At 36.3% G+C, this 20831-nt stretch overlaps 1 protein-coding gene across 1 annotated transcript in view; it reads right to left on the bottom strand.

Moving 5' to 3' along the window:
- Nucleotides 1–7230: 7230 nt before the first annotated feature.
- Nucleotides 7231–20831, bottom strand: part of LOC149804882 (uncharacterized) — a 117706-nt gene continuing 104105 nt past the window's right edge. The window contains exons 31-39 of the mRNA XM_089933354.1: nucleotides 18326–18439; nucleotides 15846–15959; nucleotides 15442–15555; nucleotides 14684–14797; nucleotides 12892–13005; nucleotides 11485–11598; nucleotides 10869–10893; nucleotides 9454–9552; nucleotides 7231–8646 (exon numbers count right to left, since the gene is read on the bottom strand). Coding sequence (XP_089789480.1) covers nucleotides 9465–9552; nucleotides 10869–10893; nucleotides 11485–11598; nucleotides 12892–13005; nucleotides 14684–14797; nucleotides 15442–15555; nucleotides 15846–15959; nucleotides 18326–18439 — 797 coding nt within the window. The 3' untranslated portion in view covers nucleotides 7231–8646; nucleotides 9454–9464. The remainder of the gene's footprint in view (nucleotides 8647–9453; nucleotides 9553–10868; nucleotides 10894–11484; nucleotides 11599–12891; nucleotides 13006–14683; nucleotides 14798–15441; nucleotides 15556–15845; nucleotides 15960–18325; nucleotides 18440–20831) is intronic.

The raw sequence follows: 20831 nt of genomic DNA, 5'->3' as shown, positions 1-20831 counted from the left end.
TAATGTAAGAGCGTTTACTTCAAAATGGATGACGCGTGGGCTTTTCCAGCTGGTAGGAATCGGACCACAATTAATAGTTCCGGTTCAGTACCCGAATGTAATCCCAAGCTATTTTAGATCATTTTTTCCTGTCTCCTTTTGGTGGTGATACAAGAGTTAGATTTAAGCATTATTGGTATGGATTTGGTAATTGGTAATGGTTTACTCTTTAACATATAAGCTTGTGTAGTGGTTGTCTGTGTGTGTTTCGGCGACAGTGTACAGTAAGTAATAAGGACTCGCTGATGATCCGGCAGTGAAATCCGTGTTCCATTGCACGTTGGTTTGTTTACAGTCCTGCCTCTCAAACAAATGCCGGCCAACCCATGACAAGAACTTCACCATTGAGCGGCACATGCACAATTGTGCGCACGCCACTATAATTAAACTCAACCACATGAAGTCATCTTTGACGGTATTTTAGATTAATATATGATTTGTACTGATTATCACACAGTGGAAAGTTTAGTACTGAGAAACAAATGTAGAGAACATATAATAAAATTAATTGAGTACTGGGAACATCAGCTAGAAAATCTTAAGAGGTTTTCCTATTGCTATTATTTCCGTCAATCAGAACATCCTCGGCCTTTTCCGTCAAATGGAGATTGAAGTTTCAGATGTAATTTGTCGCCATTTAGAACTATATTCTGAATATGTTTTGTTCCCATAGAACAATATAGCGGAAAAAGGAAACAGTCAAAATCGGAATATTCTTCGCCTTTGCTGTTGTAACAACTATTGTGCACACTGCCAAAGGCGAATCGGCAAATACATAAATTGATGTGTATTTCTACAGTTACTTGCGAGGTTATTTCACGATCTGACAGAAATGGCCGAGCGATGTTCCGATCCTACTTTAGTGACACAAATAATCGGAGCATCCTCGGTCTTTTCAGTCAAGTCGAGAAAGACGCTTCGACGTTCCGTTTTATCTTTATTTTTATTTTGTTTATTTTTTTGGGGGGGGGAGGGGGCAGAGGGTTGGTGGGGGTTGAAAGCCAATCACTTCTATTTAGGCACTATTGGATTGCGAACTACAGGCAATATTTACTTACCTGCGAAAAATAAGTTTTACAACGTGCAAAACTACGCATCTCCGAAAATGAAAATATGACAACGGAAGTGCTCCAATAAGCATGGGCAAATTTACGCTTTGCAAAAGCACATACTTACACACTTTTTTAAAAGAAATTTGCTTAGTTTATAATTATTTTAAGGACATGTATGAGATTGAATTAGTAAGTCATAAAATTAACACGGTAATGGGGGCTCTAGTTTGGAACTATTTTGTGGATCGTAATATACGTACGTGACTCCAGAGTCGATCGGTGAAGGGGTAATATCCAAAATTGGATAGGAAATCGCCCGATAGCAGAGTCGTTCATTTAGTGACTATGGCTCAGAGTGAAACTATGCATGTAATTCGCTGCCATTGACAACTATATTCGGAACTACTTTTTGCTCACATGGTACAATAGGGTGGTGGAAGGAAACCAAGGCACGGTCGGAACATTGTCGGACTTTTCAGCTGCAGCATCGATCGGAACATCGCTCGGTAATTTTTGTCAGTCTTAAAATAAACATAGGACGTGATTCGTCGCCATTAAGAACCATATTGTAAACTACTTTTGTTCACATGGAACAGTATGCATGGGAAAGATCCAAACTCACAATCGGAACAATCTCGACCTTTGCTGTCGTTAAATGTATGGTGCACAACACCAGATTCCTATAACTACTTTCGAGGTTATTTCACGACCTGACGGAAAAGGCCGAAGTATGTTTTGATTGTCGCAGCATATGTGATGCACTCTGCCAGGGAAAATTATGAAGCCCATAACTCGAGTTATGATAATTATTTCGTAAATGTAGTCTTAATCCATTTTTAGAGAATATCTCCTTTCCATATTTGGTGGTGATTATTTGCTTGCATTTAGGCAATTATTAGTTTTGATTTAAATGAAATTATTTTATTCTTTAGAGTATGAGCATTAAGGACTGATTGCGATTCTGAGTATTCGGGCATTATTGAGGGGGCTAGGGAACGAAATATGTGACCCCATGCACGTTGTTTTCCTTGCAGTTCAGGCTGCTCAAAAAAATGCTGGTTAACTTCTGTCAAAACTTTAACGAGTTCATCTTTGAAAATTAATATATGATTTTTTTAGGGCTGAGACACAATGGAAACTTCAGTAAAGACAAACATATGCAGGAACCATGTAAGGAAAATAGTTGTGACCGGCGATCACCGGAAGTATGACGCAGTTATCAGCGAAACAGTACCAGATCTCTATGATGTCATGAACAAAACCCACTGGAACGAAGAACTCCATCTTTGAAAATACTTATATTAACATACAATTTATTAGGACTTAGACATAATGGAAACTTCAGTACAGACAAACATATACAGGAACTTTATAGAGAAAATAACTTTGACCGGCGATCACCGGAAGTATGACGCAGTTATCAGTAAAACAGTACCAGATCTCTATCATGTCATGAACAAAACCCACTGGAACAATGACAATTCCGAATATAAAGTTCCGTCGTAACAAATATTCATTCACCAATTAGCTGGACCATAGGACTTGTACATACTTATGCATGTACAAATCCGTAGATGGACACTGGCCATTAATTAACAAAAATTTCAACTTTACCGGGCAGATACAGTAACATGTTTGTCCCCTCCCCCACTAGATTTCCATTATCTTTTATTGTTTAGTTACCGACTAGCACACCCACCCACCCCTTTTGTTAACACACTGCTGTGTGAAAACATGCACCGATTTACTAAATGTGTCTTCAGGTCTTTAAACTGAAAATATACCCGAACGAACTTTCTTATTTCCCATGAAGTGCCGTCGTAACATATAATCATAGACTTGTACATACATATGCATGTGCAAGTCCGTAGATGAACACTGGCCATTAATTTACCAAACAATTATACTTTGCTTTGTGTAGTTACTGACTAGCGCGCACGCACACACACACACACACACACACACACACACGCACACCTCTTGTTTGTTAATACACTGCAATGTAGGAAAACAATGTACCGATTGACTAAATATGTCTTCTGGCCTTTGCACTGAAAATATATACGAACAACAGTTCTTATTTCGCATAAATCATGCCAGAGCTTTCAACAATAAGTAAAATAGTTCCTTAATTGTTATTCACAAGTAATGTCAAGTATTCTGCGAAGAAATCGTCAGTGAAGTACAATTATGAAGTGTCATTTTAGTGTCTTCTCTTACACCGGCACGCGTGTTTGTGAGTGTGTGTGAAATGTCCCTCGCAAGTTTTAATACGTAATACCTTTATATTACCTTTTCATTGTCAATTGTTTTGTATCTTATTGCTATTTGGCTTGCCGTTATATGCAACAATACACTTACCTTGGATCAGTGCCAAGGGCATATCTACCATATAGTAAGAGTATGCAAAGCATAGGGGCCCATACATTATTTTTTTTACATTATAGATAAGGCAGGGACCCATCGGTAGGCTCTGCATAGGGGCCCAGATATACTAGCTACGACACTGACCAGTGCAAGTTATTTTTTCTTCTGTCTTCTGTGTTAGGAGGTAGCAGGGATTCCCAGTTGGTCTCTTTCTCCGTTATTTTTACTTTGTTTTCGCTATCTTTTTAGAGGAACTGATTGTCGAAAATGACAATTATTTACTAATCACTGCTGGAAACCGGTTGGAGAATATGCATGTGATAAGTACTATTTGGAAAAGGTATATATTTTTCACCTGACCATTGTGTATCTATGTTCATGAGACATATCCATATACTTTGATTTGTCCATATTACACCACTGGGGCTCGTATCGTTACTTACAACTTACCTACAATCACACGTGAACTGTGTATTATCTTTGGATTTTACAGTACATGTATGATTTGTAGGTAAACTGTAAGCAACGATACGAGCCCTTATTACACATGCATCAGGGTCATGGCAAGAGATTTTGAAACTAGAAATCAAGTGCCACAATTATCTCAAAACTTAGAGTCCAGTATACAGAATACTGTAGTCCTGACGTTTAAATAATGAGAGTCTAGAGCCAGAAAGTAAAGAAAGTGAAGATCTAGGAAACAGGCATTTACCACCGAGAGCTCTGAATGGTCTAATGCGATGCAATAAGCTGCACTGGGCAACTGGGCAAACCGTCTGCGAGGACAAAATATAGATAGACAAGTAAGAAAAATGTGTAAAGTCCAAGGCATCCAGATGTACTAATAAGCTATATCATTAAAATATCTTGTAGTTGTATACACTCCTTCCAGTTCATCCTCTTTCGGTTTTGACCCTACTGTCATTGAAACATAGAACATTTTTCCTTTTCGAATCTGTACACTAGCACGTAGACTGGCACAATCATTCTTTTCTCAGCAGAAACTGAAACTGAAATCCAGTCACAACCAAGTATAAAAGAACCAGCCTCTACGTCTGTACGTCCACCGCTATATATATATATATATATATATATATATATATATATATATATATATATATATATATATATACTGATAAAGGCGGAAATTCGGAAAGGTTTCCAAACTTAAATACACGAAACACACACTTAACACAAACTCGACGAAAAATTCCCGACTCCTACGTATAGGATCACTAAGGGCAATTTACAACAAGAGATATAACAATACAAAGTTGTTCAAAAATAATAGACGAGCGTATTCTTATGTCTATCACATTGCGCACCAGTATAACGAGCAAAAGACGGAAACAAAGTATGGCGTTTGGATCGTACGCACATACTATAAAGGTGATTTTTATTACGTGCTGGAGGTCAGTAGATTTATAGCACATACGAGTTTGTGTGTTCCCCTTCAGAAGGGTAGATTCAGTATTCAAAAAGGTAATGGACCTGTTGGAAGACTCCGACGTATATTTAATCGTAAGGTGAGAGTTATTGGCGAATTCAAAATATATTTTTAAATTGTCGCATGTTTCGATTGATTTCGATGCTATGTCGTAAATCAGTCTATACCAGTCTTGGGGTCTATATGGTGCTTCTTTGAGAAACTTTTGCTGTAGTCTTCCCATAAAAATATTGCCATACGAATGTGCCAGTTTAGTGTCCACTGAAGTCCCATTAATTTGTATAAAGTGTTTGTTGTTGTAGGCTACACATGGCGGCCAGTATATTTTGGTGGAGGAAGGGCCCTAGAAAACTAGAGAAGAACCCTAAACCCACGGGAAACTACTGGCATTATTTCGTAGATACACATGTTAGCCGAGCAGAGACTCAATTCGATGCGGACAAAGGTGAGATGTCAATGATTTATTGCAGCGAGCGCCTTCAACCCCATGGCCACCCTGGACCCCCTCCTGTAAGATTTATCTCCCTTGACAAATCTTCTTATAAGAGTCACATCGTTGTTTTTAAACAATGATTGCTATTCAAAATTTATTTTTATTGTCATGGAAGGAAACTCTTCTTCGCTGTTTTTAACTCTGCAAATACCGATTTCGTTAATTTCCTTTAAAAAATAAATCTTATGTTGACTGCTCTTGATGCGTTATCTCCCGTCACGCTTTCCAATAGTTATGGTTCAACTGATTTTGATGACGTCATTTACAACTCTGGTGTTGAGCAATGAAAACCTTTTGCTTTTACATACTACCAATCAGTCTAAGATAACGGATTTGCCGGGCCCGCCCTGTATCTGTATGCAGACTAAAGGCGGCCTGCTGGAGCAATGCCTTATATCATCATCAGCCTCGACTTTGTCATCCTACGATATTTAGAAACATTTTCCATTCAGCACAAAAGCCATTCTTTAAAAAAATAGAGTGCAGAACACCCAATCAAATTTGAGTGAGATGCAGTCAAGACCAGGTGGTATGTTATCACCAAATTTACATCGTTGTGACACTGAGGGGCGGGGTGGGGTGGGGTGTATACTAACCAAGGGAGGTAACCCATTATGAGTGGTAGTGTGTCCTTTTGAAAAGATGTTTTACATCATGTAATAAATATAATCTTACATCTGTGCTATTTAAATGAAATCAATCCGGTAATTTCATTCCTTGGCGAGCCATACAAGCTAAAGTTGGAAAATTCTTCGACTAATTTTATGCGTTTAATTCGGAACGAGCACTAGTCCAAGATCCTTTATTTCTAGAACAGGGTTAGATACAAACATGAAGCAGAAGGCAAGAAACATATTCCTACCTATTCCTTAGTCCAGTAGCAAAATGGCTTATGTGGAAATTATACCGACATGAGTATCCATTCCACTGATTTGCATCCTCTGGATGCCTTTTATAAACAAATGCATTTTTATTAATACATTCCCATCTTCATCACCAGTAATACGTGAAACTCACTTTCATTCTGATGCAAGCATTCCTAATTTGGACATTTATCCTCGTCATGAGAAAGGTGCTGGAAAAGCTACTGTGTATTTCTAAACATGGTCCACGATTCATCAAGTAAGCAACATAGACTATGTTTCCGATTTAAATATCACGTGATAAAATATTCGTACAAAACATTCAAATGTATTGAAAACTACTAACATGAAAATAAACGAACACGGCTCAATGTTTTGACACTCTAATCTTCAAGAGTTCTGTCCGCGAAGTTTTATCTTGCGCTGTTCATGTATGTATTGAATCCATTTTGCAGCTTAAGTTAGGAATGTTACACAACTTTAAATACTCTCTCTCTGGTGGCCTAGTGGTAAGAGCGTCTGCCGCGGATGCGAGAGGTCGTGGGTTCGATCCCCGGCCGAGTCATACCAAAGACTTACAAAAATGCTACTAACAGCTGCCTCGTTTGGCGCTCAGTATTAGGAGGTTAGTGTTAGGACTGATCGACCTGGTGCCAGGATAATGTAACTGGGTGGGACATCATTACACATGTCTGCGGCATGATGCCCCAGTATAAACTGCCACTGCAGACAGACATCGTAGCGATACGGCTGAACAATTGTTAAAGCTACGTTAAAAATCCAAATAAATCTCTCTCTCTCTCTCTCTCTCTCTCTCTCTCTCTCTCTCTCTCTCTATATATATATATATATATATATATATATATATATATATATATATATATATATAAAAATAAACAACTTTGTACCGGCACAAAAAAAAAAACATGTATCGATTAAAACCATTAATAATTACTTTTGATAAATACATTGTTCATCCGTTCCAATACGTATGTTTAATTCAAAGAAGAAACAAATGATATACGAAAGAATATATACAAAGAACAATTTTAAAAATTATGTACAAATTATTGATTATTAATAACTCTTAGGTGTGTATGAATTGACATCTTTATTGTATGTTGAGAATTTGTTATGGTTGAATGATGTTAGACAATGAAGCGTAAAAATGGGACGAAGTTGCGGTTGCAAAGAAAGGCATTCGTTTGCGTAATAAACTTGCCCATTTTGGCAAACACTGGACCGATTATCGCGTAAAATCAAGTCCAAACTACTGCATCTACGAATTATATCAATAACAACCAAACTACGTCTCATGCAGAGACTTTTTTCTGATATAATTCATTATCCACTTATTTTTGAGTATGGTGTAGTTAAACGATCAGGGTTATGTTTAATCATTGTCAAAATGCTTTCCTCCATCTTTGCACGTGCTGCTGGTTTACCAAAGTAGTAATCATAATCGCAAAACCTTTATGTACTGACAATATCACTTCTGTCTTTCAGGCCTATGCAAGACGGTTCTTTTTTATGGCAGTAATAGTGTGGCAGTAGGTATTGTCCGTTTTAACAATGGAAAAAAGTAAATAAGAGAAACCTTGATTGTGATAGTAAGCTTCAGTCAAAATGCACATTTAATGCATACATGTGTCCCATTATAGTGATGTTTTTGCAGGAACAGTCAGTGTGCATTCAGACCGTCTCTTGACTTCTTTCTTTTCAGTACAGGTCACTTTTTCAGAGCTACAGTCATTCGATCTGGTTTGCAATTTTTTTCTTCCCTCTATGAAATGTTTTGCTTACCGAAACGAGCGACTGCGTTAGCCATTAGTTTAAAATTTTCTACTTACGTTGAACTATGGCAGCCGATGCTACGCTGGATCCGTATCGGTAGTAAATTTGGGAAACTTTAACCCGCAAACGTAAATATTCTTTACACATTGTAATAGTGTAAAAAGAAACTATAATTATAAACAAAAGCGCGGACAAACACACACACACACACACACACACACACACACACACACAAACTCCATGAAAGGTTTAGAAGAATCGTCGATGATTATATTGTTTTGCTCAGATGGTTCTGCCTTTGTTTCCTATATTGTCAATTAATTTCAAATATATGCATCACGATTCTGCAATTTAAACTACAGTCATTCCGAACACGTGTCTTTACAAAAGACAAGGCTGAACACTAAATGGAAAAGGTGTTTGACATTCTCTTTCTAATTTTCTACAATGGTACACATCTGACTATCAAACTGTGGTATAGGTTCCGATTAAATGGCTTCACACAGGTATAGAATGCTGTTTCCATCCAATAAACTCTTCCTGACACCAACATGTCATATAAAAGAACACACGAAAGATTTCATCGGCTCTCTGGAAAATAATACAAAATACCGACAGTTTGTTCAGCTCTAAACATTTATGGAAAAAGTTTTAACAAGTGATGGAATAAAGACAAATGAGTAGAGAGCAATCCTGCATTGAATTTCCTATTACAGACTCGTCATCAAGAGTAAATTAAGGGATCGTAAGGATGATGCAACATGATTATTGATCCTCTCTCTCTCTCTCTCTCTCTCACACACACACTATATATATATATATATATATATATATATATATATATATATATATATATATATATATATATATATATATATATATATATATATATATATATATAATCAATGTGATAGTACAAGGGCAAACTAACACATAGATCCATCACTGACGTTCTTCAATGATGTAATTGTGTTCCACTTCTTAATTAAATAAATCTTAGTTCGCAGATGACTCTTGTGTACAACAGTCTTACCGAGAAACTTCAGCATGTACATAAAAATCATTTCAAGACGCAATTTTTTACATAACTGATATGCAAAAATTTGAACCGTTTCCATTCCCTGCACATGGAAAGTAGATAAGATACGAGGGGAAGGGTTGTGGAGTGGAAAAAATGTGCATCATGACGTTTGTATTTCTGTTTACTTTCAGCTCAGGGACATGGTAGGTATGCATGAGAGCAATGAACTGGAGGTCCATTAAATATTTTTTAATTATTTTAATATTTAAATATATATTTCTTTTCGTAAAAGCATAGGCAGAAAAGCCGGAGAGAGAGAGAGAGAGAGAGAGAGAGAGAGAGAGAGAGAGAGAGAGGGAGAGAGAGAGAGAATTTACCTCGTAGATGATTATAGTCTGGTTTCAAGTTCATCTGTTGTACCATCATCCAAATCTTTACCCAAAGCCGGCTCTTTTTCAAGTTCATCAAAAGAATTCCTGCAGAGTATACAAACCTAAGATATGTTCTTCCATGTACTCATCTATTAACGTTATCTATCTATCTATCTATCTATCTATCTATCTATCTATCTATCTATCTATCTATCTATCTATCTATCTATATGTAAATTCACTAACTAGTTAATGATGCAAATTAACTACTTAGGCATGGAAGGAATGTTTGATTAAAAGGATTTTTGTTTGGAATAGATAGATGTATGTTACATGACATTGTGTCCTAGATGTAACTTGGTAACTTTTTATTACGCATATTGCATGACACCGCGTCCTAGATGTAACTTGATAACTTTCTATTAAGTATATTACATGAAACTGCATCCTAGATGTATCTTGATAACTTTTTATTACGTATACTATATGACATTGCAACCTAGATGCAACTTGACAACATTCTATTACGTATATTACATGACACTGCGTCCTAGATGTAACTTGATAACTTTCTATTTTATGTATATTAGATGACACCACGTTCTAGATGTAACTTGATAACCTTTCATTATGTATTTTACACGACACCGCGTCCTAGATGTAACTTTATAACTTTTTATTATTATTATTATTATTATATATATATATATATATATATATATATATATATATATATATATATATATATATATATATATGACATTGCCTCTCAGATGTAACCTGACAACTTTCTTTTACGTATGTTACATGACATTGTGTCCTAGATGTAACGTGAATACCTTTTATTACGTATATTACATGGCATTGCGTCCTAGATGTAACTTGATAACTTACTAGTACCTATAATTACATGACACTGCGCCCTAGAGGTAACTTGAGAACTTTCTTTCTATCATGTATATTAGATGACATCGTGTCCTAGACGAACTGGATAACTTTTTATTACGTATATTACATGACACCGCGTCCTAGATGTAACCTGATAACTTTTTATTACTTATATGACATTGCGTCCAAGATGTAACTTGATAGCTTTTTATTACGTATATTACATGACTTTGCGTCCCAGATGCAACTTCATATCTTTCTATTACGTATGTTACATAACACTGCATCCCAGATGTAATTTGACAACTTTCTATTACGTATAATACACGACACTGCATCCTAGATCAACTTGATAACTTTTTATTACGTATATTACATGACTGCGTCCTTGATGTAACTTGATAACTTTTTATTACATATATTAGATGACATTGCATGATAGGTGTAACTTGATAACCTACTGTATGTATACACAAGACTGAAATACCTCTTAAATAAAATAGAATAACAAAATTCAGCTAAAGTTATCTCACCTTCTAATTTTCTTCTTTTTATTTGCTGTAAAAAAAGAACTCAAGTATGCTGAATAATGTCTAGTCTAAAATACAAAAAAGGAAAGAAACAACTGTCAAAAATCTTTGAATTAATATAGTAGACAAGGTTTCGGAAAGTTCCAGCCTGGTTCCAGATTAGCTAGAAAAAGGACTACAGTGACCTCAAGGCTTCTATATAGAAACTTCCCATTATCTTAAAGTACTGTTAGTCGAGCATACCTTGAGCCGAGACAATTTTAAAAAGAACTGACCCTGTATTTAAAAAGTTCAACTTGAGTGCTCACTCAAACTCAAAATTACTTTTGACATAGATTTTGGAATTATTAAATTGTTACACAATAACTATACACACTGAACAGACATCTGTATCTAAATGTATTTCTTTTTCGGTTACGGTTAGCTCAAATTTTTTAGCATCTGTTAGCAGCGTCACAAAAAAAAAGCTTCGTGAATGTTAAAGTGCGCATAAAATATGAAATGTATGACTAAAGAATTGTACCATATGCGAACACGTGTAAATCTGAAACTGTGGTTGTGTGTGTGTGTGTGTGTGTGTGTGAGAGAGAGAGAGAGAGAATACATTATCCATTCTTACTTGCTTTTCTTCGACAGCAAAATAAAATAAACCATGCCATAATGGCGAGAGTGACAGCGGAAGGTACAGCGATGGCGATGGGAACAAAGATCTTTTTAAATGTGTCACTTGGTGCTGTAAGTAAAAAAAAATAGGTTGTATAAAAATTTTCAGTTCGACAGACATTAATCTGACTATGTGGGTAATCTCTGCTGAATGTGTATATATTCTCATATTTTAACTGTACTTCTCTTTTGTGTCTTTCCACTTTTTCATCAATACTCGACCAAGGTACACTTTCTCCAAGTCGTTACACGAGTTATTTTTTTTGCAATAGGTCATGGGTCGTTCGAAAATATATTGGGTTCATTCAAATGCATTACAGAAATCATGAATACAGAAAATATGCAAAGACTCGGTTTTAAGTCATTGTAGACACAAATATTGGCACTAAACATATGTCATTCTACTTTATTTCAACCTTTAATTGCCGACTGTTTAATACCGATTGATCTTTGACGCTCTTCCATGCCTAAAGAATATTTCTGGGTAGTGATGGCGGTCAAAGTGTAGATCTGTGTATTATGTGTTCATTGTTGTTGTTCTAGGGTTTAACGCCATTTTTCAGCACAAGATAAGCTATATATGGCGGCCAGTATAACTGGTGGAGGAAGAGCCCTAGAAAACCCAGGGAAGAACCACCGACCCACGAGAAGCTAATGGCAGGCTTTCCCACGTACCCACGCTAGCCAAGCCTTGGACTCGAACCCACGCAGACAAAGGTGAGATGGCAGTGATCCGGAACGGTGAGCGCTTTAGACCACTCGGCCAGTTGTGTGTTTATATAATCTGTTGAAACTGAGATAATGTCACTATTTAAATTTGACAGACGCAGAGGCTTTTGAATAAAAAGCTTTTGAACTCTAAGTTGAAATCACCCGTGCAACGGGTAAAAAATGGGTTGTTTAGCAGCTAATCTCTTTAAAAAGTACAGAGAGGGATCGAATCATACGTTAATTTTATATTGACCAGAGTGTAAATAATGTCTAGACGAGTAAAGAAACACAAATTTAACTGTTACCTAGGTTTGAAACCCAATACAGAGAAAATTATCCTGATCATGTGTCATTCCAATTTTTCCGAACTTCACAAAGAATCTAAAAGGAAATCTAGATGAATCGCAATACACCTATAGCTTCCTGGACGAGATAAATGTTCTCATGTTGAAGTCTTTTGTTTATATTTTTCCAAATGTGTATACCCCCCAAAAGTAAGTTTTCCTTGTAACAATACAAAGGTTTCCCATTTCTGAGCATTTGTAATGCACTATTCATTGTTTGCACAACTGAATTTGTTAATATGTGTAATCAGAAGACAATAAAAGACTTTGTTTGGAGCTCTGGAGACAAGAGGAACAGTTTATGATACCTTGCTGACAGTCATCTCCAGAGAAACCGTCTGGACAAATACACGTGTATTTGTTAATATGGTCCTGGCATGTCGCTTTATTCAAACATGGACTGGAAGCGCATTCATCTACATCTAGGGGAGAAGTTAATAATATATATTTTTAAAACAAATATAGACTCAAGTCGTAATACACTCACATTATTTGTACTTTGAAATGAAAAGATAATTAATATTGTTGCATCATTTGCGGAATCGAGTCTCAAAGGTTATGCCACTATCACATGCCTTAAAGCTTCACGTGCACAGAGTAGTCAAAAGATGTCAAGTAGCATCCGTTTCGGAGACGATGTGAGGCAACCATAAAAAATAGGATGGCAGGAAATTTTGCACTCATTTGTTTATAACTTCCAGATCTGTATCTCAATTAAACTTGTTAATAATTCGACAACTCCAGCATCTATCATTTGATTAACCTTCTCAATAACACGATAACTGCAAGATCGATCATTTTAGTAACCTTTTCAATCGGCGACAAGACCAAGATCTATCACTTGATTATAACCAGATAAATCACCTGATAACTCCACGATCTATCGCTTGATTAACCGGATCAATCGCGGCGCATAAATATGTCTTGCTGCAACTAGAAATAAAATTGAAAATTGAACCTAATGGTTTGGACCAGTATTACTGTGAGTTTTAGAAATTCAAATGCGTTTAGCACAAAATGAGAAATCATTTTCCAATATTCAAATATCTAATTATCCTGTAAAGTTGTACCTCTTAATGCTGTAAAATGTGTGACCTTTATTCCAAGGTCACAGGGGCGAGAGAGTGTGTTGCAGAATTAATTTTCTTAGCTTCTTAATAATATATGCCAATCATGAAGACAATCCGTAAAGTAGTTTAGTAAATATAACCAAATAATAGACATTTACAACAACAACAAAAAACAACTAATCTCACGTTTTCTTTGACGGCGACATTGATCCCAATGCCAATGAGGCGAGTAAGCGTGTCCTGGAATGAACTGTCTTAACTTCATACTGATTTGTCTGAAGTGTGAATACAAACCATCAATGGATTTAGGAAATATAAGCAAATGAAAATTCTCTGACCAAAACTTTAACGCACACGTGTCCCACCGTGACTTCAAGATTATAGAGTCGATCGTGTTTGTCGCAGGATGAATAGATGTGGTTTCTTAATGAATTTTGTCCTATATGATGAGAACCTATCAATGAGTTTAAGAAATGGACATGAAAAAATAGAACTAAAACCTTAACGTAAAGTTTTTGTGACTTACGACCTTGACCCAAGGTAAATGAGACCGGTAAACATATCCTAGAACGCATTGTCACACCCAGATAATTAGTTTACGACAAAGCTACCTCAAGAAAAGTGACAACTGTTTCACGCGTTCCCACTAACTGGTGCGCAAATACAGTATTTGGAAATTTCACTTTCATTATATGAAAATGACCACCAAACACAATACTGAATTCTATTGTCTGTAATATTTCATCAGATTTTAATAATAAAATTCACTTTTTTGCACTGAGAAAATCCAAAAAGAACCCTTCAATATTATATTCTTTTACTTGTTTGTATATGAGCATGGGGAAGGTTAATATTCACAAATTTAGTGCAAATATATCGGTCATCGATAAAACATGTTCTCAAACTCCGTTCGTAACCTAAATCGAGGAGCACTACCAGCACTATTCCCGTCAGTAGTGTAGCTAACCTGACCATTATAAAAAGAATGAAATAAAGAAAGAAAGGAGGATGAAGGTCTTCTGCAACATACCTATCTCACACCCAACCCCTGTATACCCCTCAAAACACGTGCAATTGAAGAAACCGGTCCCTTGTTGACATGTTCCGCCGTTCATACAAGGATTGCTTGCACATTCATCTATATCTGAAAAATGAACAATGTGGTGCATAAATTAGAAAACCGATACTTTGCTAGTATGCGTAGAAATCCTTCTCTTCAACTCGTAAACGATGTTGCTCCCTTACCCCGGGAAAATATTCTCAGTCGTATGTATACCTTTGATTCCGATTGAGTGTATCGTCGGCTGCGCTTGTTCTCGGAAAAATGCAAAACTCATGACAGTCGCTGATGACTTTCTGTCTTTATGGCACCTCAAGAGCATCGCTTGAAACTCAGGACAGATACAAACTCATGCTAAGCAACAAGTGTCAATCTAAAATTCCCAGAATTATTGATACAATGATAGCTGTCTTGTTTGCATGTATATCTTTATCTACACTGGCGGTTGCAGCTAAACTTATCGGTGACATGGTGGATTTTGACTGAAGTAACACAGCCATTCTAGCGATTAGGCAGGGGTCTCTAAATTCATTGCATTTATTTTTATCAAGTTTCTTAAAGAGACTTAAATGTACTTGCGCATTTCCGACCTTTAAATGCAGAGTGCAAGTATCAGATTCGCAAAAGATATAACATTGAAATGCTTGCCATTTTATGAATGAATGAATGAATGAACCAATCAATCAATCAGTCAATCAATCAATCAATAAATCAATCACATTTTGTACCTAATTGGCAGTTTTGTCCAGTAAATCCATGGGGACAGTAACATTTGTAGCTGTTCACCAAGTTTGTACACGCTCCACCATGTATACACGGCCCAGACGAACATTCGTCGATTTCTGAAATATGCAGAATACGTGCAAGATCATATTTTTCTTTGTCACTTCTGATGAAACACGATCTCTTCCTAGGGGAAAGAATGGAGATAAAGTTGCAATAGAAAGAATAGTATTATTTTTCGAAGAAAAATAAATTCAAAGAAAAGAATCAAGATATATTTTTTTAGTGTTTTACTCCATACAAGTTAAGACTTCTTCAACAAAACCGGCAGAACGAATAATCCGATAAAATTGTTGCTCGGATTATATAAACTATTCTGCAAGATAACATAATGAAATCATCAACTAACCTGTTTCACAGCGATGTCCCGTGTATCCGGGGACACATTCACAGGCGTAAAAATTATTGAAATCAAAACACGTGGATCCGTTCAAACAAGGGTTACTTGCACATTCGTCTATATCTACAAAGACGGAGAAAATAAAATAGAAATACACAATATATTAAAATGTTAGGAGACTGATAGTTTTTTTTTTATATATCCTGTAATATATCATTTCACCTTGAATAACTTTCCCCCAACTTCGAACAGCGTAGTTCGATGTAAACATCTGGCCTTTGTACACTCTCCGCAATACAGACTTCATGTTCATCTTTGAAAGAATTCTAATTCATATTTCTACGACTCCGCAGTCCTCTCATTCTGCCACATATTATGAAAGTATATCCTATTTATCTCTTGCTTATAAGGCCCTCTCGACTGCGAACAGCATCGACAGGGAGCTTGTCTCATAATGCAGCGACATGTCCGAGCTTACGCCGTTAGTTGTCTCTAACGTATCAAATGAACAGTGTAAATCCTGACCTACCGGCGCATTAATTGACAGTAACTCTTGGTCTATAATGGTCGCTATTGTGTATGCATTATTGTACGAGTATAACGGTATTGTACAAATGTACGAAAAAAGTTTTGTTTTAAACCCTGGTTAAGGAAAATGCATTGGAGCACACACGATTCTGCAGACAAGAGAAGCCCTTTTATTTTACTTTTCGTTTCTTCTTTCGTTCTGTTCTACTTTCGTTCCTTTCTTATTTCGTTCCTTTCTACTTTCTTATTCTCTTAATTTCTTCGTTGCAATGGCGAGTTTCAGAAAATGCTCACTTACAGGAAATAAATATTTGTTACAAATATATTTGCGTGATCTTTCTGTTTTCTTTTCTTCACGTCATTTAATGACGAATACAATAAGGAGGACTTGTACCATTATGATAATGCTTCAGAATTAACGTTTCCTACAACAAACTTGCAACAAGTATGACACATTCATTTTATAACGAAGAAGTAGTTAAATGGAATGCTACAAGATTGTTCAAGATTTCTCATGTAGAAAATTAGATGGTAGCTTCAAATAGATTCCTTCATGTTAGTTTATTTATGCTGTTGCACTGTGCATTATGGCAAAGTTTCGATATTGAAACTATGAAAAACGAGACCCGTTGGGACCAGAAAAGGATCCTAAATTTGTATCGACTAATCATGTATATGCAGGCGTCTCAACTACGGGAGTATTTGAAAGTAAATGAACAGGATTTCCGTGTTGTCGTGTAGCCTTGACAAGAACTGTGTTAAGCATTGGAAGTGATCTGTATGTTATCGACTCCGTTCACCTCGTAAAATGGGTGTTTTGTCATTGCACTCATTCACTCATTGCACTACGGGGATTTCTGTCCGCACAGGGTGTGACGCAGAGGTTTCTGAAAACAACTATTGGCACACCACTATGATCACAATCCTTTGTTTTCACAGGGGTTTCTCAATTAGAAACCTCTGCTTCAAACAAAGGATCTAAGTTCTAAAGTTGTAAATTTTGTAACTTGTGGTTTATAATTCCACAGAAATTACTGCTTTCTATGTAATGAAACATTCATATGCTTCTACTTACCGATAAACACTAATGGTTTTGTTTTCAAGACTACACGTGCTGGTTATTTTCTCTCCGAATGTGCCCCTTCGCAACCTCGAAGTCAATACGAATCCTATCTCGAATGTATGCTGATGGTGGGCATTATGATCAACTCGGTTATTTACGAAACAAGAATTTACTGAAAAGTTTCGAATGGATCTAACCCTTTTTCCCCGCATCATCTTGGTCAATCTTAGGGTGAATCCAACTACAGAAATAGCCGAGGTGATCTGATTAGATTGCGGTTTCATTTTATGGTAGAAACTTTTGGCGAACAATATGTACGATTTTTCTGCAAATAAATACGCCGACGTGCATCAGAGGAACAATTCTGTCTCACAGAAATAGTCAAGGTGATCTGAATGCGACTGCACCGAGATCAACAAAGCATTCGCCAACAATTGCATTAGGCATAAGTCGGGACGAAAGTAAGATTTTGTATCATCCAAGTACTATGGCTTTGCAACTGCGCACTTTTCCAGTGAGTACGTACCATCAAATTCCATTACTTTATACAAAGTATAAAAATGGGTCATGATATATGTCTAGCCTTAGAGGGATCTGATGGCTGACTTTATATATATATATATATTACATGGACAAGTCTAAAATCATAAGCAGCACGGTTGTATTATAAGTTCTTCGTGTACTCTGTAGTCAATTTAATAAGCCTGAACCGACACAGGTCATTACAAATGCCAGGTGACCAACCTCTACATCGGTCATTTCATGTTACATTGATGTCGATATTTAGATTTTACTAGAAATTAAATGTGCTATCAGATCTATAAATGCCGTAAGTTTTCTATGTAAATATTAAATTAAATAGTTAAATTGTAATTGTAAGTATTTTGCTAGTACTTACTAGTCCCACACGTGTAATCAGTGAAGCCTGGAGGACAGTTACATGTAAAACGGTTGACTTGATCTATACATTCAGCTGAATTTGTACACGGGTTAGAGCCACATTCATTTACATCTGCAAAGAGAGCATGTTTAAAGAAAAAGTTGAAGGCAAGTTATATTCAAGTATGCATGAAGATAAAATACTCTTGCAAGATTAAAATTATTCTAATAAAACTGAAGTTTCCATTTTCAAAAATGATAGAAGATGTTTTACTTCGGACAGTACATGCTTCAGAGGGTTTGTGATTTCTTTTTAAAATCTAATCTGGTTTCTAATTTAGTGCTTTACAGCCCAAGGACAGACAACGGTAGCTCACCCCGGTTGGTAGATTTCGAACACACATCCTTTAGGTCTCGTATCCACAGCGTCATCTCTTATATACTGATATTTTTCACGCGTCTTTTGTTTTTCCATTGCATTGCGGCACTAAATTTTGTACGGATGAATGACGTGTTTTTTATATATGTTTTCATAATTTGGACAAAAATTCATATCAAGCAGCTGTATATAATTGAAATTTCTCTGTATGCATAATCCAGACAAAGACAGCGTACTTACGGTTTGTATTCACTCTTTGGTTATTGCACCCTGTGCTTTGACCACACTCCTTATAGAGCACAGCAGAAACTATGCATCGTGATTCTAACTGTTAGTAGTACCTACATTACTGGGAACCCGAGTGGCCTAAAGGGCTCACCATTACGGATCACTGCCATCTCACCTCTGTCTGCGTGGGTTCGAGTCTCGGGTTCAGCCAATGCAGATATGTGAGAAAGCTTGCCAGTAGCTTCTCGTGGGTCAGTGGTTCATTCCGGGGTTTTCATGGGTTCTTCCTCCACCAGTTATATTGGCCGCCATGTATAGCCTATCTTGTGCTGAAAAATGGCGTTAAACACTACAACAACAACCTAAATTACTCTATAGTAAATACAGGTAAATCAGGTAATACATGGTAATTGCAGGAAAATTGGTTAATCTATGGTAATAAATTATATAAAAGCAATTAAGCACCCGATACTAGCACGCAAAAAAGTTTTATGTTAATATCTTAAACTTCATCCAATGTCGACTAAGTCCAAACATTAACATTCCCAATCAGTGTTTTTATTGACTGGTCACTTACAGATGTGGTTGTAAAGTTAAGGGCTGTTGGGAACAGGTGGTGTGGGAATGGTACTCTGATTGTAAAGAAATGGCAACAAAATTGTGATAATGGTGATGTCCCATTTCATTGAATCAAATATCATGTATCATTTAACAGTGGGAGCGATAAAAAAATAACATAATGTAAAACAAATCATGTCCTTTTTGTCCACTCACACCGATGCAGTGTACAAAAATATGGAGTCTATGCATTAAAAAATAAACGTCAATGACAATTATTAATAATCCAGTTAGTTGCAAGGAAAACTGGATGACCGCACTATGACAGAATGTGTGCTGTTGAAGGTACATGATATATATAGAGAACGACACTTATCGTCAAACCACCCCGAATCCGTGTAAATCATTGCAGGGCACATGCCATTTAACATAATTACCCTAACGTGACATATACACATAAGTACGAGATGAGTTGCTGTTTCATTTGTTGCACATTGTCTTTATATGATTAGTAGAGTAGGTCAATATATGAATTGCCAATGTAGACCAACAGCCACACAAAAACCGTTTCTTTGTACTAACTAAATTCGGCGAACGAACAGAAGAAAAAATGTCAGGTACAGTAACCATTTTACAGTATGTATTTCAGGAACCTTTAAACAGTAATCGGGTTACAGGTATGCATGTACTATGACAGTCATTTGGGTTGAGTGTACGCTTGTTGCATCTTGCACAGTCTTTGTACAATTTAATCATTACAATGCAATAGCTCAATAATATCTCAACATCAAATTGTCTGTTTTAGCTTTTATAACGTTTTCTGCAAAACATATTGTACCTGCACATTTAAATGACCGTCTTTTAAATTAATAATTCACAACTTTACACTTTTTACGTACTATACATGATACTTAGCTACCCAATCCACCTTCCATTTTAATCCGATAGGTATTACCAATATCCCTTCAGGTTACGCACACGTAACGTTAGTGACAACTACGGTTCGAGTTCATGACCACTACGGTGTGAAGATTATATCTGCCTGTAAACTTTTATTGGTTGTTTCAAAATTGCTTTAAAATATTTTGAACCTTGTCTTTTTTTGAGGGGGGTGGGGGTCGGAACTTCTTTGGAACAAGGATATCTTTTCTTTAACCACAAGATAATTAAATTTTTGTAAACTAGTATAATGGACATAATTACATGTAGTTCTTTTTCTACAAATAGTGCAAAATATTTTTCAAGCTATTGTACAGGACTACAAAAAACTGCTGTGTTTAGTGGCATTTGATTAAATAGCCGTACCTATTTGAAATTACCATTATGCAATTTACTAGCAGTTACAATTAATTACAATTTA

Source organism: Sinohyriopsis cumingii, chromosome 2, assembly GCF_028554795.1.
Source record: "Sinohyriopsis cumingii isolate HCF-2022 chromosome 2, ASM2855479v2, whole genome shotgun sequence".
NCBI lineage: Eukaryota > Metazoa > Mollusca > Bivalvia > Unionida > Unionidae > Sinohyriopsis > Sinohyriopsis cumingii.
Note: the sequence above shows the minus strand (reverse complement) of the source record. Positions and strands in the feature narration are given on the sequence as shown.